Raw genomic sequence first — 26,295 nt, forward strand, 5'->3', positions numbered from 1 at the left:
AAGCTTCAACACACACCCGCATTTCTCCATTAGATTATCTTTATCATTATTCCTTCTCTGTCCTTCAGAAACTTTGGTTCTCTAGCAGCAGCAGCAATAGTATAATCTCGACTGATGAACTGAGTGTCCTTGGGTCTTGGACGGATCTTCAATTGGAGACAAATTTCAAATTTCAAGCAAATCGCTTTGACTTTCTAGCTAAAGAGCCAAAGGTAATGGAAAAAGGAGCAAACCTATCTCAGCTTTTCCTTTATTTTATTGTTACTTGCTCTTTTGGGAGCTATTTGTTCATTTTTTTGGTTCGTTTTATGTGACTTTTCGAAGGATTCAAAGGTCGAATTTTGTTTTTGGAATTCTGTGGCACGATCTTGGTCGCTGTGCTTTCCTTTCCCTGTTTTGCTCCCTTGGATTCCGGTGGTAGAATATAATCTCTCCGTGTAGAAAAGTAGGTGGCTTTATTGGACTGTGCAAATATCTTTGCATTATTATTAAAGGGTTTACTTGTTTTAAGTTTGGGGTTGTGTGTTTCGGAGGAGCTTACTGGCAAAGTGCTTTTTTGGGGTTTTTGGCTTCTGGGTTTTGCTTGTTTTTGGTTGATGTGAAAGATTTCAAGGTAAGGGTTTCTGGGTTTTGAGATTGTTCAAGTGGGTTTTGATCTTTGAATTACAAGAAATATTTGTGTAGTTTTATATCTTGCATTATTGCTTAAGGGTTTGCTTCTTTTTAAGTTTGGGGTTGTGGTGGGTTTTTGAGGAGCCTACTGGAAAAGTGCTTTTTGGCTTCTGGGTTTTGCCTTTTTTTGGTTTATGTGAAGGATTTCAAGGTAAGGGTTTCTGGGTTTTGAGCTTGTTCAAGTGGGTTTTGATCTTTCAATTACAAGAAATTTTTGTTTAATTTTTTATCTTGCTGAAGTTAATAGGCTTGTGTACTCTCAGTTTCTTGTGGTGCTTATGCTTTGGTTTGGGGTTTGAGTGGTTCTTATGAAAGTTCCTTCTATGAATGTTTGTCTGCTAAATTCTATATGTTTGAGAATTGGTGTTTATTTCTGGACATGCTAGGATTTAGTTATATTTTATTTTGGGGTCTCGTTTTAAGCATCATAGAAGGTTACAATTTGTGTTCGACTGACGCCTTGGATTTAACTAAAACAGTTCGAGTTTCTAATTTATGCGGTAACTACGCCTTGGATTTTACTGGAGTCGTACGAATTTCTAATTTATGCCTTGAGGTGTTCTATATTCGAATTGGCTTTATATGTTTTTAGTCTAAATTGTATCCAGTTCAGCTAAATATCTGAGCTCCGTCTTTGGAATTAACTAGGTGGTGCTTTCCAATTTTAGACTTATAATTTTGGAGTGACTCGAGTTTTCTCAGAAAGATCTTTGTCGTGCTTTGTCAGGTTAACTTCCTAGGTGTTCATGATCATGGATTCTCCTCAATCTGTTGTGTCTCCATTCAAAAGCTCTGTTGCCGAGCCTGAGAAGCAGTTCATTTGTACCAGCGGGCCCGTATCCAATGCAACTGATGCCAATATAGCTTGTAACTCAGAGAACTTCATTGGTGTTCTCGAGGTTTACGTTCATCGGGCTAGGGACATCCAGAACATCTGCATATACCACAAGCAAGATGTCTACGCTAAGCTATGCCTGACGAGTGATCCTGAAAACACAGTCTCCACCAAGACCATTAACGGTGGTGGTCAAAATCCGGTCTTCAATGACAATGTACAGCTCAATGTTCGGAGTGTTGATTCCTCCCTCAAATGCGAGATTTGGATGCTGAGCAGGGTCAAGAATTATCTTGAAGATCAGTTGCTGGGGTTTTCTTTGGTGCCTTTGTCGGAGGTCTTCGTTAAGAATGGGAAGTTAGAGAAAGAGTTCTCTCTTTCTTCAACTGATCTGTTTCATTTCCCAGCAGGGTTTGTCCAGTTGTCCCTCTCGTACACTGGAGATATCCCAGAAGTAATGTCCCTGGCCTCAAATCCTATTGTGCAGGACTCGGAGACAGCTGAGTCACGTGAATTAGATAGGTTAGAGTTCCCAGATCCGAACATCGACAATGAAGACCAGAGAATGGTTTCCGAGTACATTAAGTTCCCATGTTCTGAATTTGAGTCTCAAAGCTCTGAGAGCTTTGTCATTGCTGACTCTGAAACTCAGGTTATTTCCGAAGTGGGTATTCATGCTGTTGAAAGTTTCTCGACTGCTACCATTGAATCTACTCCTGTTCGGAAGCTTGATTCTCCCCCAAGCAGTGTGTCAACTAATGGTGTTTCATCTCCATCGGGTCATACAAGCTCAGAGTCGTATGATGCTCCATCAGCTGTGAAATCTCCAAACCACGAACAAGTTTTGGCGGTGGAAGAGAAAAAGGTGGATAAAGATGAAGAGATTAATTCGTCTGGTGGGGTGCCAAGTGAGACATTTGAGAATCCTACTGTCACAGTCACCGTTCCAGAGCAAACGGCGAATCCTACTGTCACAGTGACCGTTCCAGAGCAAACGGCGAATCCTACTGTCACAGAGACCGTTCCAGAGCAAACGGCGAATCCTACTGTCACAGTGACCGTTCCAGAGAATACGGCGAATCCTACTATCACAGTCACTGTTCCAGAGCATACGGCGGTGCAGCAGGATTTTGTAGACATGTACATGAAAAGCATGCAGCAATTCACCGAGTCCTTGGCAAAAATGAAGCTTCCGTTGGACCTTGAATCACCAACCAATTCAGGAAACTCGAGCACTGATCAGAAAATAGAGACACCAAAGAGCAGTGGTTCCCGGGTGTTTTATGGCAGTAGGGCTTTCTTCTGAGCTTTCGTTTCACTTCATCGGAGGAAGAAAAACAGGTGACTCTAGATTTTAGATCACTCGTACTGATGTGTAATAATGTTTTATGTATTGTGGTGTTTCCCTTTGTATGTTGAGGTGCTTTAGATGTCACGAAAATCTTGACTTGTACTTGTTACAAGCTTTGTTCTATCACCTCGTATTAGTGCATAAGAACTTCTGTTACATCTTTCCTCCTTGTATCTACTTTTAATTTTAACCTTAATTTTTCGATATCAAACTCCGTCGAACTATATGCTAATCATGTTTATAATCATGAGTTATGTTATAATCCCACAATCACATGGTGTGATTAACGTCAAAAGTGTGGAAGGCCAGAGCAGCTGCAGCTGTGCTTTCGGCCATTGAACATGATTGGTTTTATAATCCAATGGATCTAATCATGAAAAGGCAAAAAGAATCCACCAGAGATCTTATCCATCCCCATCCATGTGACTTGGACAAGTTTGGTTAATCTTCCATTATTTCATACGTCTCCTTCACAAGTGGATGTTTTTGTGCCTCTTGAAAATTAGGTGTATAATTCGATTACATAATTAGTGTAATCTCCGCGACAATTGTTAATGTTAGTGATAAATACTTTCAAGAACCAAATATAGAAAACTCCTCACATGTTAACGGCCGATATAATAATGGTCGGGTGCAATAACAGTTTGGTTCAGGATTTTTTTCCTTTCAAGATGGTGTTTCGAGTGTTTAGTTACGAGCTTATACTGAAATTTCGGGATCTTTGTAGCAGAAGACAAATAAAGAAAATATTGATTACAACATCAAAGGGGAAATCTAGGATTCAGGTTATCCAATTCCAAACCATTTCAGATGCATAATTTCAAAGTGGCACTTCAATTATTTCATGTGCTCTGAGGTTAATATGCCTCCTGCAGATCCGTGCAATCTGACTATCGTCTCTGTATCTCACTCTCCATAACCTGAACTTCTAAGCGATATCCTTTCTGGTTGAGCATCTCCGTTCCCTTAGGAAATCCAGAACCCATTGTTGCGGGGTTCTCTCAGCTTGCTGGATATCTCTTGAGCTTTCTGCAGCCTTGCTTCTGCTCCTTCCATGCCCAATTGCTGCAGCCTCCACTGCACCGGCAGCAACTGCCCCTGCACCTGCGGCTCCATCAAGGAGGGATGAATCGGCCAGGTGGGCAAGTTCCCTGCTCAAATCCGGTATCATTTCTCCCATGCCAGCTGCTAGATGGGCTCCTATCTTGAGATTAAATGTTAGCAGTTTCATGAACTTTGTGGTGTAGGGTGCAAAGACTTCACGGTCCTGTTGTCAACCTGCATCAATTCACACCCCATTTGATCTTCAACGACATGCATTTCTCGTTGAAATTCGCACAATGTGTGCAGTCGAATAGCATTCATGCCGGGAACCATGTTGGTGATCAATCTCCTCGAGTAATTTTCTGTTCTAACAAAGTAGAACATATTCGGCACTTTCTTCGATTTGAACGTTGTATGTCACGAGGTAATTCACTTAGCGATGAAGCTCAGCAAGTAGTCTATGCTCGTAATATCTCAGTCCTTGGCTCTCCTGTTTCAAGTCTCTGATTTCTTGCTCAATGATCTTCAGCCTCTGCAAAACCGCTTCAACCCCCTTGGCGATTCCACCAAAAGTTGGATCAACTTTGTCAGGCTCGTCACTTGTGGATATTGTGTTCTCCGGGTTGCTCTCTGGTGGGATTTGCAGTTCTTGAGCAAGTTTGCATAGGTCATGATATCTCCGATGCAGCACTTCACGGAAGTCATCATCTGATAGGAGGTCCCAGGCCAAGTCAAAACCAGGTCTTAGGATTTGTCTTCCAGAATCTGAGATTGGATCCCAGGTGTGCTGGTAATCATACATGCTGTCTGCAGGAACAGAAAGTAATGCCTGATTTAATTGTTGCAACGAAACAAACTGCGTTTTCTGGTATCTGGGAGGGGTGAGATTTTGAACGCATTCTGGCCGTATGACATTTTCAGTTAAGGTGATACCGTTGCAGAGGCTATGAATTGCTGGAACTACAAGCTGCTGGATGACCCTTAGGGTTTCTGTCAGGTTCTTGGTGGAGCATGCGAGGACATCTATGTAGTAACGTAGTTGTCCTCCCAGTTCTACTCTGATATAGATTCATTGATATTTATGGAGATCAGGTACTTCTCTGGACTGTAAGATCGACTGTGAGCAATGTTCATCATATATTGTAGCTAAGGACTACTACATTGACTGGTATTGATGTTCGTGTTGTAAGAAACGCGCGTGCGCATGCGCACATGTATTACTAGAAACCAGAATAACTTGACATTTTATTCCAATGCAGTTATTGGAAAGATTGTATTAAAGTTGAGATATTCAAAGCAGATAGCTACGTATTTTATGAATTTGTGCTGAGGTTTGTTTTGGAAAATGAGACTCAATAAAATCCAAAATAATTCGAAGAAAAAAGTAAACGAAAATTGAAGAGCAAGTTAAAGGGAAGGATTAGGGAAATTCTTGCCTGTAATCGGGGAAAGAAGCTGGTTATGAGGAACATGTGGCTGGAATCATCACATTCAAGATGCCTCCCGGCATAGAGGCACTCCAGTCTGCTTAACTGCCATCTTTGTGGCTTTCCTCTTCCTTCTTCAAGAATGGAGGGTATCAACAGCAAAGAATTACGATATGATAGGTTTTGTTAGTAACATAGTTCCAGTTTAAGCATCATTCACACAAGATCACTTCCATCCAAGTTCTCAAATACCTTCGAACCCATTCCAGGAATCGGACTCTGCAAGCTTCCTCTTAGAATCTTCTCCAAATCTTTCTTGCTGATGAATCCATTATTCTCATTGGAGTTTTGGTTTCTTACATCAAGTCTTATTAGTTGGCCAAGCACCTCACCGCAGAACCACACAATCTAAGATCAGAAACCTGAGCTCATAAATAAATTACCTCTCCTATGTGATGAAGGCAAGTAGCAACAACCCGTCTCCTCATTTCCACCTTCTCTTTGTTATTGTGTCTTGATCGAATTCTTGGTGATGGAACCTTTACTTGGCATAGCTCGTTGAACTCCTTCCACCCCATCGCAGGCTTGTTGTAGTTCTCGGATCTCCAATCTGATAATATTTGTGTCAGATCGTTGCACAGCTGATGGATTCTTGGGACTCTTTGGAGAACTGTCTTGCTTGTCTTTAGAAGGCGGTGAGTGAGCTTACTCACTGATGCCAAAGATCTTGCATCAACTGTGAACACTGTCGGGTAGAAGTCAACAAATCCTTGGAACTTGTCTCGCAATTTCTGAATCGAGTTCACAGCAGCCTGTAAGTTTTTTGAAGGTTTGATGGATTTTGTACTAGTGCGTGAGTACGACTGTGACATTTGGGAGCATGCATTGCTGCACTCCTGTTCTACAGTTTGAGACTATGAACCTGAGCCAGTACTGGAGGTCCTCTTCTATCTCCATTGAGTTTTTCGATTCTCTGTTGTTCGTTTTCCTGAGTAAACTGGATACGATGACAAGAATGACGCAATGCCATGCCCGGGAACATGAGATCATGGAGACAATAGAATTCATGCTGACCAACAAGATTCCATCTCGAAATCTTTGTGTTGTCATCATCTTTGAAAGTCTTTATCTTCATTCCAACTGTTTTAACAGCTTGCTCAACTGGGTTCACTAGAGATCGTACTTGGTCCATGTACGGAATCTTTGAAGAAGAGAAACTCTGTGATATTGAATTACACAATGTAGTCTTACCTGAAAGTCGAAACCCAAAAAGTTTTTAGGAGATGTCATGTACTTAAGCCAATTCAATTTTTAAACAAAAGTTTCACAGTTACCTGCATATTCTTGCCCACAGAAGAACACTCTACAACTTTTCAATACTGGAAGTGGCATGGCTTTAAGCAAATCCATTTCTGGTTCAGCCTTCCCATTCTGCCCTAATCTTTAATGGACCGCATCGGTCTTTCCTGAATTTTGCAGCGGTGTTCTTGCGAGATCAATACTTTCGAGCCAAGGATTTACCTGTAATGTCTCCATGATTGCCTGCAGTACCAGCTCTCCTTGAACACCGTTGCAGCCCTGTAACGATAAGTGTCTCAAGCTGGCATTTTTCTCCAAGCTTTTGAAGAGTTTAACAAAATCATCGGGCCTTAAATTTTCATCATCGTATATCCCTAACCGCGTTAAACTTTCGTTGGTTGGCAGCATCTGTAAAATGGTTACAAGTCCCTCCCTCCCAATGTTGGCTCTTCCACCCCCAAGTGTTACCGCTTTTAAAGTAATGTTTGCTTGATATTGCAAGGCAGAGAACCTGCTCAAAGGGCAGAGTAAATGCTCAACTCCAATGCCTCCAAACGTGTTTCCATCAAAATACAAGCTCTCCAAGCTCTGGTTTTTGAAGAGTCCAGCTGCTACATACACAACTTCCGTCCAGTCAGGTCGAGTGACTGACAGTTGAGTTCCACCCGAGAGCGCAGGCAACCCTGCAAGCACCCTACAGATCAAGCCTGTAAATTCTAAATGTGCTGTTTTCGGGTAGAAATTCAGCCACCTTCGAACTTCTTTCTCCGTTTTCTCCACTCCAAACATGGACTTGCATAGTCCTATTTATAGCTAAAACTGCAGAAACAAGTGGAGTTGCAGTGATTGAATTCGAGTGAAAAATCATCAACACCTTCAGAGTTGAGTTCACTTCAATCATCTTCGAGAGCTCCTCTGCGCCTTTCGACCCAATTGAGTCTTCCCATATCTGCAACTCCTCCAAGCTCTCATTCACCTTAAGAGAAGAAGCAAGAAATGCAGCTCCAGCAGACCCGATGCCTGATTCCGAAAACATAATCTCTTTGATTACTCTATCCCTCTTCACAATCTCACACAACTCAGCCAAGCATTGTGTGCCAAATCTGTTTCTCCTCAACACCACTTGCTTGATGCTCAAACTACGCTCAAGCAACGCCGAAAGCTCGCAAACCTGCTGCACTTCCCGGTCGACCTGGTGAAACTCCAAGTTCCTCAAAAATTGGTTGGTTTTGGATGTCGCTAAAACTGCGACCCAGAAGCCATTGGAGATCTTTGAGATTGTTCTGGCTTGTTGCCATTGCTGTAACAAAAAGAAAATGGCCAAAATATTTGTTTTGTGATGATTATGTCAGGATCAAGATCATATCAGTGACATTGTTGATAACTGTTGTGTAAGTTAATAAGAATTTGTAGTAAAATAATTGGCAAACCGCGTATTCTTTATTAGGTGTAAGGGTGCAACTTTTGCCTTTTATGATTCATATATTCTCAACTTCTACATCAGGGTATGTTGCCTCTAAGCCATCTTGTTTCAGAAGGTGTAACGTGAACAATTGTCTCCTTGTTTTGCACTCTGTGCATGGCTAGCCATACGAGGGAGAACAACTTACATAACATAGCACACCATCATGTGATGTTTCGTGTAAATGAATTAAGGAAGATTGACAAGAATTTACATATGTATTTACTTCATTAACATGGGACACTACTGTAATAGTGTACCAGTGTCATATTAATCCTTCTCCATCTGAGAAGGTCATGTCTGGATAACCTACTATTTTGTGGGAAGGGATATAATATGCGGTAGCTACCACCGCATAATCGATCCGCTATGCTCCACTGTTATGTCGAGATAATTTCGAATCCTGAATCTAGTCTAGTCCTACACATTATCCTACCCAACTTTACCACTAGGCTAACCCCGGTTGCTTAATCAATCTATATAATTTAATGTGGAAAAATCTAGGCAAATCACTAGCAAGGGCCAAGCATACAACATAGGAAAAGACAGGTTTTGAGGGCAATGACAACTTTATTGACATTTTGAGCTGCGAGCAATGCTTCTTTTTCTCTTTTTTTCCTTTCCAACTGAAAAGAACAAAGGAATCCTATACAGCACAAGAAAAAGGTGAGTGAGTGTTGGGGGGACAAATAGAAATCTTACGTGATTTCCAATCATTGGGACTCTACCGTTTAGCTTCAATTAAGTTCATCAGGGAAAGCACAGAAAATATAAACCGCGCACTGTTTTTCTCCTGCACGCCCTTATTTGTTGATGCTCTTTAATTCGCCTTTGATTTAAATCTAAGGGCCAGAAACCAACGAAGAGTGAGCAAGAGGAGAGGAGAAAATGAGCGTCGAAATTGCTTCCCTAAAATTATTTACATTTTCCACAGAATTGAGAAGAAACAGAAAATAGTATGAGAAAAACGAGGAGAAAACAATTGAACTTAAAAACAATGAATCAAAATGTTAAGTAACTTATTTGATTGGGGTTACCCCAGTTGGGAGTCCCTCTATTGTTTCACACTAGTAAATCAGAAAATCTCACATACAATCTGAGAGAAAAAGCAAATCCCAGAAGAAATATAACAACCAACAACTTCGCCAGGCTAACAGAAACGAAACAAAATGAAAGAAAACCCGAAATTCAGAAAAATCAATTGCTCTATCTCTTTCGACAGACTAATGCTGGCTCGTCCCACCGGAGATGCAAGGTACATTAATTGAAACCGTCTTCCTGAGTATGTATCCCGCAATCTGATGCTACACCTCAATCGAATTTGAAGAAAGGAACCTAAGATTTCGAGGAACAAAAGCAAATCCCAAACCTTGACAGAAATTTCCATGTAACTGCTTTCTCTCTGAATGTGTATACTTCCAAATCAAGGAACCTCGTTAGAACTATATCAGTTTCCTTATAAGCTGAAAATCTTAATAAGGGAGACGTATAATATTCACAACCTTCAACGTTTGACTGGTTTCAGTTCACCTACCATCACCTCTTCATACCCAAACAAATCACCTAAGCAGCAACTCCTGAAGTACATATTATCAAAGAAGAAAGAACAGAAAACAATGTGAATTCGATGAAAATAACGTCTAACTATTAGCATACAACTAATTTGACAAGTTAAAAGAGAAGCATTAAAAAATCTTTGTATCTGTTACATATAATTTGGACAACTTCAACGTGCATGACCGTTAATGGAAACTCAATTAACGTCATCCATATCAATTTTCAAAAATTTAGGTTTGGCTGCTGGAATGTTATCTTATCTCTTGCATACATGAATGTGAACATGAAGAATGTTGTGGAATCAGTGTTATTAGTATGACATAGAAAAGGGGCTGTAGTTTTCTATCTTGTGTGTAAAGTTTAAACATATGTAACTTTCATATGAATCATCCGCAATCGAGAAAGATAAATCTTTTATATTCAAGAAAAGAGTTGTTCATTTGGAATTACCGTGTTCTCTATAAATTTCAGTTATAAGGAGATAGTTACCTCTATTTGGTTGTGTACTGGTAACGTTGTAACCTCCAATATATCCACCAGAACTTTTGGCTGTGACATCTGCAGGTAAGTCGCTCAGCCCATAACCAAACGTGCTAGAACCATCTGGATCAGGACTGCTAGAGCGCCAAGTTGAGTCGCCATAAACTGAACCGTTCTGGTACAAGTCCCCATAAAAGCCCTCATAACCAACAGTTGATCCGGGAAATGAAGGCATTGGGGCTATACCAGTGCCACTGTTTCTTCCATATCCTCCTCCTCCCAACCCAAAGCTGCTACCTCCACTTCCATAACCATTGGCACTATTATAGCCAGAATCACTGCCTCTACCTTCTGTTGAAAAAGAATTAGCACCCCAATTTGAACCATTGTTTCCAATCATAACTTCAAAACCTCCATTTGCAGAGCTCAAGTAGGCCCCGGTACTGGCAGGGTTCGAGTTATTGTTGATGCCACTATTTCGCCAGACACTCCGAGTAGTTGAGTTGACTACAGGACTGCTCCTTCCATTACTGGCATTATATCCAATAGGGGTACTATACCTGTTTGAATTGCCACTATAAAAGGGGCTCAACATCCGTGCATATCCTAGACTACTGCCAAAGTTGGAATTTCCGCCATAGGTTGGGCTCAACCCTGGCTCCATATTCACACCTATTCCATATCCAGAAGTGCCAAATGGAGACAACCCACTACGACCACTAGAGATTGGATTGAACCTGGTGTCCATGTTAATGCCAAAACCTCCGATTGGGCTCGTATTATAACCCTGAGCATAGCTGTTAAGCAAACTATTGGTCCTACCCGGACTATAGTTGTATCCTATCATAGGGCTCCTGCTGGGTCCTGGGGATAGCTCCTTAGGGACTGCCCTCTTGACCTCAACCATCTTACCATTGAGTTCATGAAATGTTTTATGCAGAACTCTGTCAACAGCCTCCTCCGAGTCATAAGTGATAAATCCAAAGCCTCTTGGCCTTTGAGTGTTGTGATCATACATTACTACAACATCAGTGACTGTACCAAATTGATCAAAGTACTTCTTAAAGTCACTCTCGGTCACTGTGGATGCTAAACCTCCAACAAAAATCTTTTTTGTGCGTCCAGGACCCGGGGAACCATTGACAACCCCGGTTCTGTTTAAAATGTGCTGATCCTCCTTAGGAACAGCCTTCTTTGCTTCCACCTAAAATTGAAAACAACAAACTTAACAAAATTATTAGTGCCATCCGAAGTTTGCGTGTTGCAGATTCCAAATAACCAAATGCAATTTGAATTGATTGACTCAAATCTAGTGAGAATACAGATAATCGAGCTAAACGGTTTTGTTTCGTTAACCATAAATGCGAACTAAACGTCATGTCTATGAGAATATGATCCTTACTAAAAATACAAGTCTATAGGACAAATTGCAGCACTGCAACTAAAATCCTACAACAGAATTGACATAAAGATAGATCAGAAGCGATACTCACTGTGCGGCAATCGATCATGTGCTTATCCATGACAACTCTTTCTGCAACCGCAGGATCCGCAAAGACAACAAACCCGAATCCACGAGCACGACCGGTTGCACGATCTCTCATGATCACAGCCTCCACCACCTCTCCATACTTCCTGAAATATTCCTTGAGCCGTTCCTCATCTGTGTCCCAGGAAATCCCACCAATGAAGAGCTTCCCATGATCTGGTTCCATCTTTTTCTGCAACAAAACATCACAAATCCGACCACCTAATTCAATTCTACTGAAAAAAATGACACACTTAGAAACATATGCAATTCAATCTGAATTGAAAATCCGCCAAAGAACTTCATAATTCAACAGGAAACGGCAAACTTTTCATCGTTAATAAATCTGAAAAGACTCTGATAATCGAAAAAATGGAAACATAGAGATCAAAACGTGCATGAGAACAAGACATTACCTTGTCCAAAATTCAGACAGAAAACCCGGATAGTGCTCTGATTGAAACAACAATTAGGAAACGTCAAATCCAATCTTGGAGCATCAGATCCTTCATGAAACAATCAGAACAACAAAGTGGATTTCCTAAACAAAAAAAAGAAAAAAATAAAAAAATTGAGCGGAGCTGTTGTGGATCAGAAAACCAGACAGACCCAACAATTCAGAAAACAAGATGAACAAAAAAAATCAAAGAAGTTGAAAACCTTTACCATTTGAGGAGGACCCAGATGAGAAAAAAAATGAAAACTAAGATCCAAGGAGTAGGATTGGAATATATGTAATGAAAAAAACAGAGGAGGATGTGGTGGTCATCCTCTCTATTTCTCTCTTTTGCTATTCTCTGTCTCGTGGCTATTCCACTCCCTGCCTTATAAGTATATTTAAAAATTTTAAATAATAAAAAAGAAATGGGGAATTTGGAGGAGCTTCAGATAGGTAAGGGGTAAGGGACAATTTTTATAAATAGACTGACAATCCACTGGTCTAAGAATATTTGGAGGAGCCAAAGAAGGGAAGATGATGACAGAGAGGAGGTTTCTTTTGCTCGAAGAAATTTAAAAACCAAAAAACAAAATTAAAGTAAGGAAAATGTTGCATTGTTGTACTATACTCACCACATGCTCTTAAGACAAATTATAGAGCATTCAAGTACAGTTGCTTGACTTCTTTTAAGGTCTTTTTTAAGAAGTATACGATATTTATTGATTAGAAAAATGAATAAGGACATAGTTGAGAATTCAGTGCATTATAGAGGTTTCGATAAATTTTTTTTTTGGAGATTTTGACTGATCAAAGGAAAAAAGAATGTACTACACGTAAGTTACCTAAGTTTATAAATTATAGCAATCTTGAAATAACATATAATCAATTAAATCAGGAATTCCTAGAACCAAATCAAATCATTTCCCACCGATAGTTCGAAGCATGCGATTGCAAGTAAGCACCAAACCTAACATTAGACATTTGTATTTTGGTGCCCTTAAAACATGACACTTAGTAGTACAATCTAATAGTATTCTTGTTCACTTGTAAGTGAGAGATCTTATACCCTTTTCCAGCAAAAAGCTCTCCCTCTTCCAACAAACCCTAGCCGTCACCCCCTTCGCCGCCGGCCTTTGGCTATGGTGGGGGGCTGGTGGCAGCCTCTCCCCTCCATTTCCTAGCTCTTCCTCCCTTCCTTCCCCCATCTACCCTTTCTCAGCCATCCCCCTCCCCTTGCCATTCTCGTTTCTTCCCACCACCTTACCCCGACCCCTCCTTCCCGACCCTTCACTTCCTTATCTCCCCTCCCTTGCTTCTCTCCCACCATTTTGGGTGTAGATATACATGGATCTATGCCCTATAGCCTGGCATGGGCCTTGCCTGTTCAACATTTTCTTCGATTGGCGCTCGTTTCCCAATGTGGGGTTTAAATCTGTGCTGCAGGTGGGCTGGATCCCCCCTCTTCAACTCGGTTTCCATGGTGGTGTCTCCCTCATCGATGACTTCAATGATCTCCGCTCTGGAGGTTCGGCTTGGTCTGGGAGCTTAGCAAGTTCGTCTCGTTGAGGCTCGGCTCGGCTTTAGCGTCTTGGTGCGGCTCTGCTTGGCTTGAGCGTGGACGCCAGCGTCCCACAGTCCGGATTTTGTGGGTGATCTTGGCCTAAGCACCTCGGTCCCCCTGCTTTTGAGTTGTTCATCGGATATTTCTCGGTGTAGTTTAGTTCCTGTTGCTCTTGTGCACCGCGGTGATGCTGGTGTTTTGGCTAATTTGGTTTTCGCCTTTGTGCGTTGTTATTGTGAGTCTCGTCTGCTAACAATGACTTTGTTGTGCATGGTCTCGCACTTTTGCGATGATTTTTTGTGGCCTCGCTATTCAGCGATGACCGTTGTGTCTACCACTATCTCTCTGTTGTTGCTATTGTCTATTGTGACAGATCTATACTGGTAGTTTTGTGCGCTTGGCGACTGTGTGATTGAACTTGTGGATGTCTACTAGGGGTTTAATGTTATTTGTCTACTTTGTGCAAATTATGTGGACACCTTATGAGATTTATGTGTAAGAGATGTACTCTAAATGTGAGTGAGAGCTTTAATATGGTATATACGTGTTCTGATATGTAAGTAATCAGACAAATATTAGTATTGGACTAAATATGTTTAATTCTAATCAATTATTATGAGGAAAATTAAATGAACTCGTTTTGAATTAAGAAGTGATTAAGACCTCTTAGGAAACTCGTTGTAACCGACTCCATGATAGGAGTGGTTACCAACACATATGTGCACATCTTTGGCCTCTTTTTCCCATGTTAACGTGTTCAATACACGCTCGTCTTATTGAGGGCAAGAACTTAAAAGAAAGAAAAGATCGAAGCACGTATTCATGATTTTTGCTGGTACGAGCTGATATTGATTAGAGTTTACTTCAAATTAGACGTACTGACCAGTAGAGCGTGGTTTAATGACTTTATTGATTTCGAAGTTGCTCAGTAATGGTGTATATTTAATGTTTTCATTATGTGTTCTTAAAGTAATACACATTTCCAGAAATTACCATGCAACAAGAAGAAGTTTGACTATCGCCGCATAAATTAATTTATTTTTCAGATAAGTAATGCTACATTTATCACATATTTGTATAATTATTTGTAATATCTTTTTAATAGAAATATGGCACACTAACACATGTGGGTCTCATCTCTATTAGATGGATAATACAAATACGTGGTAAAAATAATATTTTTGTTTTCTGAATAAGTCTACTCATTTTCCAAAACTAATTTTAGTAATCGACACTCTAATTAGAATCAAGAATGTGAGATCTACCGACTACCAACTCTCCATGAGACACTTAATTCATTGGAAAATTAACCTTTGAGGTATAACATCACCATTCAAACTCAATGAACTTTTGCTGGCATTGTCTCTCAGAATTTTTCTTGATATTATTATTATTATTATTATGTGCTCTCCAAAGTCGTGATTTTCTTTAGTAGAGCAATATCCTACTCTAAACAATGGGAAATTAGATTTAAGTCACCATATGAGTCATCCATAATAATTAGGTTTTCAACTTGTCGTTTAAGTACGTTGAATCTGAGATATTCACTTACAAATGAAGTGATGACATAAATACTGATTAGTCGCTTTGCATAGTGATGAGCCGCTGTTGTAATACTTTCAATTTCTCAAACAACCGACCCTAGTAAAGAAAACATTTCCAAACATGAATACCGAGGAGGTTGAACATGTCGTTATAGATCAAGGAAGCATGAAATGTCCTATTTGTGGCCTTTTTTGTTCTTTTTTTTTTCTTTGGGCAATACCGAGTAGGAGGCCTTTGTTAATTTGTTCGTGAGTGAGTTATATACAGTATGTAGTGGAGAGAGGACCACATGCATTCCATGTGTCATGTGATTCTAAAGAAAGATATGAGCCAAAAATCAAGCATATCCTGATTATCCATTTATTTATTTGTCTATGGAATAATGGACGAAAAGATAGGAGTCGACGTGACCACACATAAGATCAACCATTCAACCTCATGATCGATCGATATCAAAACTGAAATTCCATGTGATTGCATACAAACATAAAGGTGGCATTTACATGTATAGAGACATGAAAGTTGACCTTGCTGGTCACTACAAGAAAAATGAGCTTTGGGTACAAAACAAAGGGCACAATTGAAATTTTTGTGTCTATTTGACCACCAAAAGGCTGAAACAATTATCATTCCATAGAAGGCACCATCTATATATGGTGCCCAATGTTAAAAAAAGAGAGACACAAAACAGTAATGGGCACAGAAGCCGTGCCGAGTAGGGTTAGATGACAACTTTTTTACTGAAGATGGGCACAAAAAACATTTTGTGCCTATAAAATATGTTTGTCAGCAATGCTGTATGTCCATCCAGCCTTGCATGTGTCAGATTTGGAATTTTTTTTATTAATTTACAAAATCATGACAAAGGTTATTGTGCCCTCTAGTTTAATATATTTAAATAAAAAGAAAGTTTTGTGTCCCTACATATTTACTTTTGTGTTGAAAAGATTGGTGGGTAATGAATGCCCACAATACATTGGTAGAAGTTTTCAATGCCCATGCAAAGTGAAATTGAATTTGTAAATGCATGGAGGTTGTATTGTCAAAGGAAGTGCTGTAAACTTCAATGCGCAGTTAATGCATCAATTTGGAGTTACTCTATAAATAGAGCACTCCGTATACTTTCAAGTGATAGAAAAATATAAAAAGAAGAGAACGAGAGAAAAGATCAATAACATCATCTATTCCTCCGTCTTTTATTTGTTATCCTCTTGTGCTATAGTTTCAGTGTGATATTTTACACCTGCTTTACTTCATTCACTAAAATGTTATCTCTCTAACTTTGACTTATTTATAACACGTTATCAGCACGAGTCTCTAAATATAATTATTCTCTCATCTCTCTTCACCGAACGAAAGAAAGAAAAAAAAAAGTTTCCTCTAAGGTTTTTACTGTTCATCTTCTTCCTCTGCCTCAACTGCGTGGTATACCCTCACGACGAACTGTTTGCTTCATGCTTGCTCTTAGTTCTCAACCTAACAATTACATACATCTTTGATTTCTTGTTTGGTTTGGATATTGATTACTAACTCAGTGTTTATTTATGTTAATTTTACTGCAATCCAAGATTTTTGGTATAATCGTCCATCTTGAACTGCAAATTTATTCTTACTGCGATTCAAGACGGTGCGGTATCATCACCTATCTTGGACTGCATATTTAATTTTACTACAAATTTTAGTTGGAGTGATATAATCGCCCACCCTACCCTGCATATTTAAATTTACCTGCTGTTTAATTTCATTGCAATTTTAGGTGGTGCGGTATAATCGCCTACATTGCTCTACGTATTTAAATTTTCCTGCTACTTGAGTGTTGCGGAATAATCGCCCATTCTATGTTACATTATTTCAATGAGAATGGTGCGGTACAATCGCCCTTCTCATTCACCCTGAAAATCTCGAGCCAGAAGTTTCGACTGTTTATCATTTTGGCCTGAAGATCAAAATGAAAAATTTGTAAGAACCAGAAGTTCTAACATCAAATTCCTCCAGGAATACATAGTATTGCAAGTTCTTACACATCTCATTTTCTTTCAGAAAAGAAAATGGCAAACTTGGCGAAGCTTGAATTTGCTGCCCTAGATATTACTGGGAAGAATTACCTGACCTGGGTACTAGATACCAAGATCCATCTGGAAGCAGAGAATGTTGGAGATACGATTAGGGAAGAGAGCAGCTCATCCTCTCAAGATCGAGCAAAGACCATAATTTTCATTTGTCGCCATCTTGATGAGGCGCTAAAGAGCGAGTACTTAACGGTTGAAGATCTGTTAGCTCTCTGGAATGCCTTGAGAAACAGATACAATCACCTAACAAGGGTGATTCTTTCAAGGGCCCGCCATGAGTGGACTCATTTGAGGATCCAAGACTTCAAGTCAGTGGCAGAGTGCAATTATGCGTTGTTCAGAATTACCTCTCAAATGAAGCTTTGTGGGGATACTATTACTGAGGAATATATGCTGGAAAAGACTCTCAGCACATTTCATGCCTCTAACGTGCTCCTGCAATAGCAGTATAGAGCGCGAGGCTACACTGAGTACAACCAGCTGATATCTGTGCTCTTAGTAGCTCAACAGAACAATGAGCTCATGATGAAAAACCATCATTCCCGACCTACTGGATCTGCACCATTCCCAGAAGTGAATGCTGCTTCCCTCGAAGTGAACACCACATCCTTTGGTGGTGATAATCATAAACGAGGACGTGGCCACAAACGAGGTCGGTGGAACAGGAAAGGCAAGAACCATGGAGTTCAGTTTCACAACCAGGTTCCGAGGCATAATTCAGGCCCGAGCTTCAAAAATATGAATCGCCACAAATGCAAAGGTCATATGAACAATGCTCCCAGGAACGCTGAAAGAGCCTGCCATAGGTGTGGTAGCAATGGGCATTGGGCGTGTACTTGTCGTACCCCAAAACATCTGGTGGATTTGTATCAAGCCTCCCTCAAGGAGAAGAGTGTCGAGACCAATTTTCTCGACTAGGCTAGACCAATGAATATACTTGATCCAGTGTTGGACTTATCAGGGCAGTTAAACACAACTAACCTAGATGTTCCAGACTTTATTGTGGAAAAGGGAAATGAAGTATACCGATCTGATTGAATCATTGATGTATTTTTATTATGCTGAACTTGTAGTATTTCAGATTCAATAAAAATGGCAAGTAAATTTCTTGTTATAACTTGCTTTTAACTCTGATTCTCTTACTCAGAGAGCATGGATAAAAACTGTGGTTATTCTCAGAACATGAGAAATGGCGGAGATATTTGTCTTGCAGACAACGCAACCACACATACAATACTTCGTGATCGAAAGTATTTCTCAAGCTTAATACTTACAAGAGTAGGGGTAACAACAATATCAGGACCTTCAGATGTAATTGAAGGCTCAGGGAAAACCCAGATTATGCTACCAAATGGAACAATATTTTCCATACAGAATGCATTGTATGCTACTCGATCTACTCGAAATTTGTTGAGTTTCAAAGACATATGTTTAAATGGATACCACATTGAAAAGAAAAGTGCAGAAAATGTGAAGTATCTATGCATTACCTCCAATGATACCCAGAAGCGCATATTGGAGAAGTTGTGTGGTTTGTCGAGTGGATTGTACTATACATACATAAAGACAATTGAATCACATACTGTCATGAACCAGAAGTTCATTGATTAAAAGGTTTACATGCTTTGGCATGACCGTCTGGGTCATCCTGGATCCACCATGATGCGTAGGATCATTACCAACTTTAATGGACATTCATTAGTGAGCAGACACATTGCTATCTAAAATGATAACCCTTGCAAAGCTTATTCTTAAGGGAAGTTGGTAATTAGACCATCACAACTAAAGGTTGATGCTGAATCCCAATCATTTCTGCAAAGAATTCAAGGGGATATTTGTGGGCCTATTCAACCATCTTGTGGACCATTTCGATATTTTATGGTTTTGGTTGATACATCTACCCGATGGTCACATGTTTGTCTCTTGTCTACTCGGAATGTAGCCTTTGCGAGACTTCTTGCTCAAATAATTAAGTTACGAGCACAGTTCCCAGATTATCCTATTAAGTCAATCCGACTTGATAACGTTGGTGAATTTACGTCTCAAATCTTTGATGATTATTGCATGACATTGGGCATTGATGTTGAACACCCTGTTCCTCATGTACATACTCAAAATGGTTTAGCAGAATCATTGATCAAGCGGCTTCAGTTAATAGCTCGCACACTGCTTATGAAAACCAAATTGCCAGTCTCTGCATGGGAACATGCCATCTTACATGTTGCATCATTGGTTCGATTGAGACCTATAGCCAACCATCAATACTCCTTAGTACAACTCGTGTTTGGACATCAGCCAAACATTTCACATTTACGAGTTTTTGGTTGTGCTGTTTATGTGCCTATTGCATCGCCACAACGCACTAAAATGGGACCTCAGTGTAGACTGAGAATTTATGTGGGTTTTGATTCACCATCCATCATTAGATATTTGGAACCTTTGACAGGTGATATGTTTACAGCTCGTTTTGTTGATTGTCACTTTGATGAGACAGTCTTCCTGTCGTTAGGGGGAGAAAAGACCGTTCCAGAATAACGAAAAGAACTGACATGGGTTGTTCCCACCTTGTCTCATTTTGATCCTCGCAGTATTCAATGTGAAAATGAAGCGAAAATGATCGTTCATCTTTAAAGCATTGCCAATCAAATGCTAGATGCATTTAATGATGCTATGAAAGTGACAAAATCACCTATACCAGCTGCAAATGCACCTGCCAGAATTGATGTCCCTGTTGGACAAAATAAAGTGGCAGCGAATGATTCATCTGGTGCACGCCTGAAGCGTGGTAGACCCCCAGGTTCAAAAGATTCAGCCCCTCGAAAGAGAAAGTCGAGGGCACAACTGAATCCAAATGAAATCATTCAGGAAGAGAAAATGAATGAAAAATCCATAATTCATGATTCTGGACTTCTAGAAAAAGAAAATGTCCTTGATGAGACACATGTCCCTGAAGAGACAGAAGTACATGAAAGCAAAGAAATCTCCATAAATTATGCATGTACAAATGAATTGTGGGATTGGAATGAAATAATCATCGATGATATGTTCACATTCGCAGTAGCCACTGAAATCATCTTAAGTGATGATATTGAGCCCCGCTCTGTTGATGAATGCAAACAGAGACATGATTGGCCTAAGTGGAAAGAAGTAATCCAGTCAGAATTAAATTCCTTGGAAAGGCGGAATGTTTTTGGACTAGTAGTCTAAACCCCGCCTAGTGTAAACCTCGTGGGTTACAAATGGGTATTCACAAGGAAATGCAATGAGAAAAATGAGATTGCAAGATATAAAGCACGACTCGTTGCACAAGGCTTTTCTCAAAGACCTGGAATTGATTGTGAGGAGACATACTCTCTTGTAATGGATGCAATTACGTTCCGTTACTTAATAAGTTTAGTGGTTTCAGAAAGACTTGACATGCGACTTATGGATGTCATCACTGCGTATCTATATGGAGAATTAGATACTGACATATATATGAAAGTCCCAGAAGGACTTAAGTTGCCTGAAACAAGTAACAAACCACGAGGTATGCTCTCGATCAAATTAAGGCGATCATTGTATGGGCTGAAACAATTTGGACGAATGTGGTATAATCGTCTTAGTGAGTATTTGATCAAAGAAGGGTATATCAACAATGTCATTTGCCCTTGTGTGTTCATTAAGAAATCCAATTATGGATTTGCTATAGTGGCAGTATGTGTTGATGATATGAATCTAGTTGGAACTCCTGAAGAGCTCAATAAAACTGCTGAATATCTGAAAAGCGAATTTGAAATGAAAGACCTTAGAAAAACAAAATTTTGTCTCGGCCTGCAAATCGAGCATTGTGCTAGTGGAATTTTGATCCACCAATCAGCTTACATTGAAAAAATTCTGAAGCAATTTGGTATGGACAAGGCTTATCCACTCAGCACACCAATGGTCGTTCGTTATTTGGACATTAAGAAAGATCTATTATGTCCAAAAGAAGATGATGAACTGGTCCTTGGTCCAGAAATACCATGTCTGAGTGCAGTAGGTGCTTTGTTGTATTTAGCACAATGTACTAGACCAGATATAGCTTTTTCAGTTAACTTGTTAGCAAGGTATAGCTCTGCTCCAACAATTCGCCATTGGAAGGGTATCAAAGATGTATTGCGATACCTTCGTGGGACAACAGACATGGGTCTCTTCTACTTAAAGAACTCCACAAATGACCAGGTCCTTGTTGGATATGTAGATGCTGGTTTTCTCTCTGATCCACATAAAGCCCGCTCACAAACTGGATATGTGTTTAAGAATGGAGATACAGGAATCTCATGGCGCTTAACCAAGCAAACATTAGTTGCTACATCTTCAAATTATTCAGAAATACTTGCTTTACATGAAACAAGTCGTGAATGTTCTTGGTTAAGATCAATGATCTATCATATCCGGAATTCATGTGGTCTAACTTCGAAGACAGACAATCCAACTGTCATCCATGAAGATAATGCAGCCTGTGTTGCCCAAATGAAGGAATGATTCATCAAAGGCGATAAGACTAAACACATATCTCCAAAGTTTTTCAGTGCACATGAGATTCAGAAGGCTAAAGTTATTGAAGTCAGACAAATCCGTTCGAATGAAAATCTGGCAGACTTGTTCACCAAATCTCTACCAAAGTGCACGTTTCAGAAGTTAGTGCAAAGTATCGGATTACGTCGACTTACCAAACAACTAAATTTGGAGAATGCGGAATCAGGGGAGATACATATCAGGGGGAGCATCCATAATACATGCTTGTTGTACTTTTTTTCCTTCGATTAGGATTTTTCCCACTGGGTTTTTCTTATCAAGGTTTTAACGAGGCAACATAAGCATACTTGACACTATATCAATGATCCAAGAAAAGTTGTACTCTTTTTCCTTCGCTATGGTTTTTTCCCACTGGGTTTTTCCAAGCAAGGTTTTAACAAGGCAACTCATGTTGATATGTGGGCATTCAAGGGGGAGTGTTGAAAAGACTGGTGGGTAATGAATGCCCACAGTACATTGGTAGAAGTTTTCAATGCCCATGCAAAGTGAAATTGAATTTGTAAATGCATGGAGGTTGTATTGTCAAAGGAAGTGCTGTAAACTTTAATGTGCAGTTAATGCATCAGTTTGAAATTGCTCTATAAATAGAGCACTCTGTATGCTTTCAAGTGATAAAAAAAATATAAAAAGAAGAGAACATGAGAAAAGATCAATAACATCATCTATTCCTCCGTCTTTTATTTGTTATCCTCTTGTGCTATAGTTTCAGTGTGATATTTTACATCTGCATTACTCCATTCATTAAAATGTTATCTCTCTAACTTTGATCTATTTATAACATTTTGGGATTTTTATGGGGCAAGTAAGGAAACCAAAAGAGGTTTGTATTGTACCTGCATTCAGATTTCAGATAGGATAAGTTAAATACATTTATAAAAAATATGAAAAACTTAAAAAAATCTCTCTTCCCTTCACAAACGTCTAACTCCTCTATCTCCCATTTTCCTTCTCCTCCCTTCCCCTTTCGTCATCTCTCTCTCTCTCTCCTTCTCTTTCACGCAAGCCGTCCACCGGTCACCAACGACCGTCAAATTAAACCTCCAGAATCCTCTTCACGTCCTCTTTCCAACCCCCAAGTTAGTTTCTACAAATTTTTAGCCGAATTTCGTCAATTTCATATCTAAGAAGCGGTGGCCGCGGATTTTCCGACAAATTTTTGGCCAAACCTGTCGGAATTGGACCTCGACCCAAGAGGTAAATATGATCCTCTCATTGTGGGCTGTCCTCCACTGTAAGTTCTTTTCCAAAATAAAAAATTTTAGTTTTGGGGTCATTTCTAGATTTCGAATTTTAAATCCATTTTCTGTATGCATGTCAAAGATTGGGACGAGGAAGGTAAATCAAGTTTGTTTCCAACCTGGGCCGAGAAGAATTAGACCAACCCACGTATGGATTTTTTTTTGCTTAAATTCATCCTAGTATCACAAGTAGCTTATGGAAGTTTATGGAAGAGCTTATGGAAGTTTATGGAAGAGCTTATGAAAAGATTCACATCCGTTTTACTCGTTTAAACTTGAAGTAGTTAATTGTCTTATTTTCGTTTGGGGCGTCTGGTTCCACTTTGTTGTCCTGGAATGCATGACGGTAGTTGATGATGTGCTGTGCATGTGGGTAACCTGTAAATTTGAAGTGTTCATATATAGTACAAATATGTTCTATTTGCCATCAAGCTAAGAATGCCCCTCATAATGTTTGGTTATAACTTGTAAGTATATATTTGTGTCTGATTTGTGGTTCTCATAAAATTATACAAAATTTACAATATTGTATGTTTACATGCAATTTCTCTATGTGCATGAACACTTATGTGGAGGGGGTTGGTCGGGTTTGGGAAGATCGGTGGATGTAGAGCCTGAATCGGAAATCGCGTTGGTAAAATCAGGTAATCTTTTTCTAAGATTTTTCAATTTTAATGTGTTTTAGTTTCTAGGTAGTACTTTGTTTTAGTATTTCTTGTTTCAAATTCATGATCGCTGACTGGTGTTTATGTGGTAATTAAGTTATGTAAATCTTCATTTCTTGACTGATTTTAACTGGGTTTCTTTTGGGGAAGTTTCAATTTGACTATAGAAGATATTCCCTAATTTTTTTGCTCAGATCTGACTCTGATTTAGGTAATTTACATTAGGTTTCTTTTGGGGAAGTTTCAATTTGACTATAGGATAACGTCATTATCATTGAATGTGAAAATTTGTCAATGTCTTACAGTTAATTGTGATGCCCATGACGAGATGTGCATTTTTTTTTCCATTACACTTACGTGTTATGTCAATTAAACTCCAGACCAACTACTAATTATCTCCTAAGTTCCTAAAATTCGTATTTGTAATATGTTGTAGAAAATGACCTATTTTGAGATATTTTTTTGCATATCTCTCTTTTATTCTACATTCGAAAGAGGTAGAATCGCATTATTGGGATTGTGGATTGCTTTTTGCATGTGTTAATCTGTGTGACGATTGATTGCCATGCATGAAGAAATTAAAAATGTTACTAAAGTGTCTGGCAGAAGTTATTATGTTTCAATCACAAACGAGTGCATGTATACATATTACACCAATTAATCTGTGGGAGGAAGGATATATAGCATCTCATCAGGTTAAGAAAAGGAATCATGATTTAAAAATTTGGAAGCCATTACATACTCATTCTTGCTGCTCTGTGTAAATGATGTCACCTTCATTTTCAAGAGCTTCTTGGTAGTCTAAATTTATAGTTCATTTTTTTTTCAGCGATATCCAATGTTATAATGTATTTTATTGCTTGATATATTTCTTACTCATGGTCATTTTTGGGAGGCTGTCAGAGCAGGGGATGTCAATTTTGGGTTATTTGTGGTGGTTGAAGGTTGTTTGGCTTCCGACGAATTCAAATGCAATGGTATTAGGAATTATTGGTTTCATTATCTGTATGAATTAGTTTGTAGAACTAAATCATAAAAGCTTGTTTTTGCCCTACCCATAGTTTAATTGCCTGAACTACAAGATATTGATATTTTGGTGGATCGATTGGATGGTATCTTTAGAAGATATACAGATGCTTTTATTAATCTCTGCAAGGAGAAATGGCTTGAGGGGTTTGCTGTTTTGCATTCTAGTTATACTATGTCTTCTTGGAATTGTATATAAGATGCACTTTTTTCTTTAATTATTATTACTAAAGACTAAAGAGTATCGGCTTTTGTTTGTGTGTTTGTCTTGTTACCAGAGATTTGGAAGTACCAGCAAGCTGGCCTCCCTATTTGGACATTCCACACTTTGAAGATTTAAGTATCATCGACAATTAAGACTCATTTTCTCCATTGTTTAGTTGAATATTTGTGAATATTCTATTTATCCATTGTTTCCAACAGTTAAGACTCATTTTCTCCTTTAAAATTGCAGGTTTATTGGTGATGTATACTAGATATGTCATTAAAATAAGCAACTCACTTTGACCCTAAATAATATGCAAACTTACATATTTTTTCGATTCAGGTGACTCGGTGCTGAAGAAATGTGTTGTCTCAGACCCAGAAGGTACTTTTACAACCTGGAGTGAGGAATATGAATCTTTGATATGGTAGATCTGGAACTTGTATGTATTGATTTTAACTAACTCCTTTTTAGGTGTAATTTTGGATTAATTTTGTTTTGAATTCGACTGTATCTGTTATGGCTTCTGATGAGGTGCAAGGCTTGCTGGGGAAAATGCATCTGTCCAACAATGTGTGCTTTCAAGTTTTATTGTATTAGAGATAAAATATGTAACATTACATTATGTTTGTGAGATTGGGAATGTGTTGTAGGCCTTTTCATTTTAAGAAAATTAAAAATTTTCATTTCCTCAATTTTAGTTACAAATTTTGATTTTTTTTTTAATATTTAATTCATGTTGGCACAATTACAATATGAAGTGCCAGACACAACTTGTCTGGAAAAGGTTATTTGACAAGTTGTCAGAAATGAAGCACAAATAGTTGTCCATTTGTGTCTGCCTCCTTGAGCAACAAGTAGTCTATTGTGCTCTTTTAGCAAAGGTAACGTCTATAGAGGGCACATATAGAAATATAGTTGCTGTACTGTTGTTATTGGTCTATGGGTACATATTTTGGTGCTCTTTGGCCTCAAAGGGCACAAATAATTTATTGTGTGCAGTGACCATATATTTTGTAGTGAGTGTTCTCAACTCTAAAACCTTCATTTGAAGGGTAAATAAAAACGTACGTACGAAAAGAACTGAAACCATATGGTAACAAAACTATATTTTCACCCATAAAATCATCTATCTCAACTTACGTGTGGTGGTCACGACTCGTTATTTTATCTGCCTTCTTATATGACCTAACACGTGAGAAGAAAGATAAAAAAAAAGGAGTCCATGAGCACGGTTCCAATTCTTTTGTCAAATCTAAGAAATGCATGTATTATTCATTTTGTCAAACTCTTGCGTCGTTTCAATTTTGAGGAAATGTTTAAGCTAAAAAG

At 39.0% G+C, this 26,295-nt stretch overlaps 3 protein-coding genes, 1 long non-coding RNA gene and 1 pseudogene across 7 annotated transcripts; 3 read left to right on the forward strand and 2 right to left on the reverse strand.

The window, feature by feature from the left end:
• Positions 1–3,069, forward strand: LOC137741671 (uncharacterized). Of its 2 annotated transcripts, none has more exons than XM_068481368.1 (2): positions 1–212; positions 1,400–3,069. In XM_068481368.1, the coding sequence occupies exon 2, from the start codon at positions 1,419–1,421 to the stop codon at positions 2,811–2,813; it is 1,395 nt and encodes a 464-aa protein (XP_068337469.1). In that variant the 5' UTR covers positions 1–212; positions 1,400–1,418; the 3' UTR covers positions 2,814–3,069. The 2 variants fall into 2 exon arrangements, with proteins under 2 accessions (XP_068337469.1, XP_068337471.1); XM_068481370.1 differs by lacking the exon at positions 1–212 and adding an exon at positions 298–445.
• Positions 3,070–3,678: 609 nt separating this feature from the next.
• On the reverse strand, positions 3,679–8,359 carry LOC137742916 (protein TORNADO 1-like; annotated as a pseudogene).
• A 729-nt stretch (positions 8,360–9,088) lies between these two features.
• On the reverse strand, positions 9,089–12,806 carry LOC137741853 (heterogeneous nuclear ribonucleoprotein 1-like). Of its 3 annotated transcripts, none has more exons than XM_068481560.1 (5): positions 12,727–12,806; positions 12,072–12,196; positions 11,621–11,848; positions 10,137–11,331; positions 9,089–9,667 (listed from the first exon to the last, which is right to left on the reverse strand). In XM_068481560.1, the coding sequence occupies exons 3-5, from the start codon at positions 11,840–11,842 to the stop codon at positions 9,654–9,656; spliced, it is 1,431 nt and encodes a 476-aa protein (XP_068337661.1). In that variant the 5' UTR covers positions 11,843–11,848; positions 12,072–12,196; positions 12,727–12,806; the 3' UTR covers positions 9,089–9,653. The 3 variants fall into 3 exon arrangements, with proteins under 3 accessions (XP_068337661.1, XP_068337659.1, XP_068337660.1); XM_068481558.1 differs by lacking the exon at positions 12,727–12,806 and adding an exon at positions 12,322–12,701; XM_068481559.1 differs by lacking the exon at positions 12,727–12,806 and adding an exon at positions 12,322–12,701 and having other exon boundaries at positions 11,621–11,891.
• A 4,442-nt stretch (positions 12,807–17,248) lies between these two features.
• LOC137742919 (uncharacterized) lies at positions 17,249–18,187 on the forward strand. The gene is made up of 2 exons (XM_068482855.1): positions 17,249–17,521; positions 17,717–18,187. Exons 1-2 carry the CDS (start codon positions 17,249–17,251, stop codon positions 18,185–18,187), a joined length of 744 nt encoding a protein of 247 aa, XP_068338956.1.
• A 5,099-nt stretch (positions 18,188–23,286) lies between these two features.
• LOC137742593 (uncharacterized) lies at positions 23,287–25,658 on the forward strand. The gene is made up of 2 exons (XR_011069420.1): positions 23,287–23,711; positions 25,039–25,658. It is a non-coding gene; the product is annotated as an uncharacterized lncRNA (long non-coding RNA).
• Positions 25,659–26,295: the final 637 nt, after the last annotated feature.

Source organism: Pyrus communis, chromosome 8 (assembly GCF_963583255.1).
Source record: "Pyrus communis chromosome 8, drPyrComm1.1, whole genome shotgun sequence".
In the NCBI taxonomy this organism is placed as follows: domain Eukaryota; kingdom Viridiplantae; phylum Streptophyta; class Magnoliopsida; order Rosales; family Rosaceae; genus Pyrus; species Pyrus communis.

Excerpts from the sequence above, each read along its gene's own strand:
- LOC137742919 (XM_068482855.1), top strand. The coding sequence starts at position 17,249 with ATGGCAAACTTGGCGAAGCTTGAATTTGCTGCCCTAGATATTACTGGG. Across the intron at positions 17,522-17,716 it reads GATACAATCACCTAACAAGG|TATAGAGCGCGAGGCTACAC; the intron begins GTGATTCTTTCA and ends CTGCAATAGCAG.
- LOC137741671 (XM_068481368.1), top strand. The coding sequence starts at position 1,419 with ATGATCATGGATTCTCCTCAATCTGTTGTGTCTCCATTCAAAAGCTCT.
- LOC137741853 (XM_068481560.1), bottom strand. The coding sequence starts at position 11,842 with ATGGAACCAGATCATGGGAAGCTCTTCATTGGTGGGATTTCCTGGGAC. Across the intron at positions 11,332-11,620 it reads ACATGATCGATTGCCGCACA|GTGGAAGCAAAGAAGGCTGT; the intron begins GTGAGTATCGCT and ends TTTCAATTTTAG.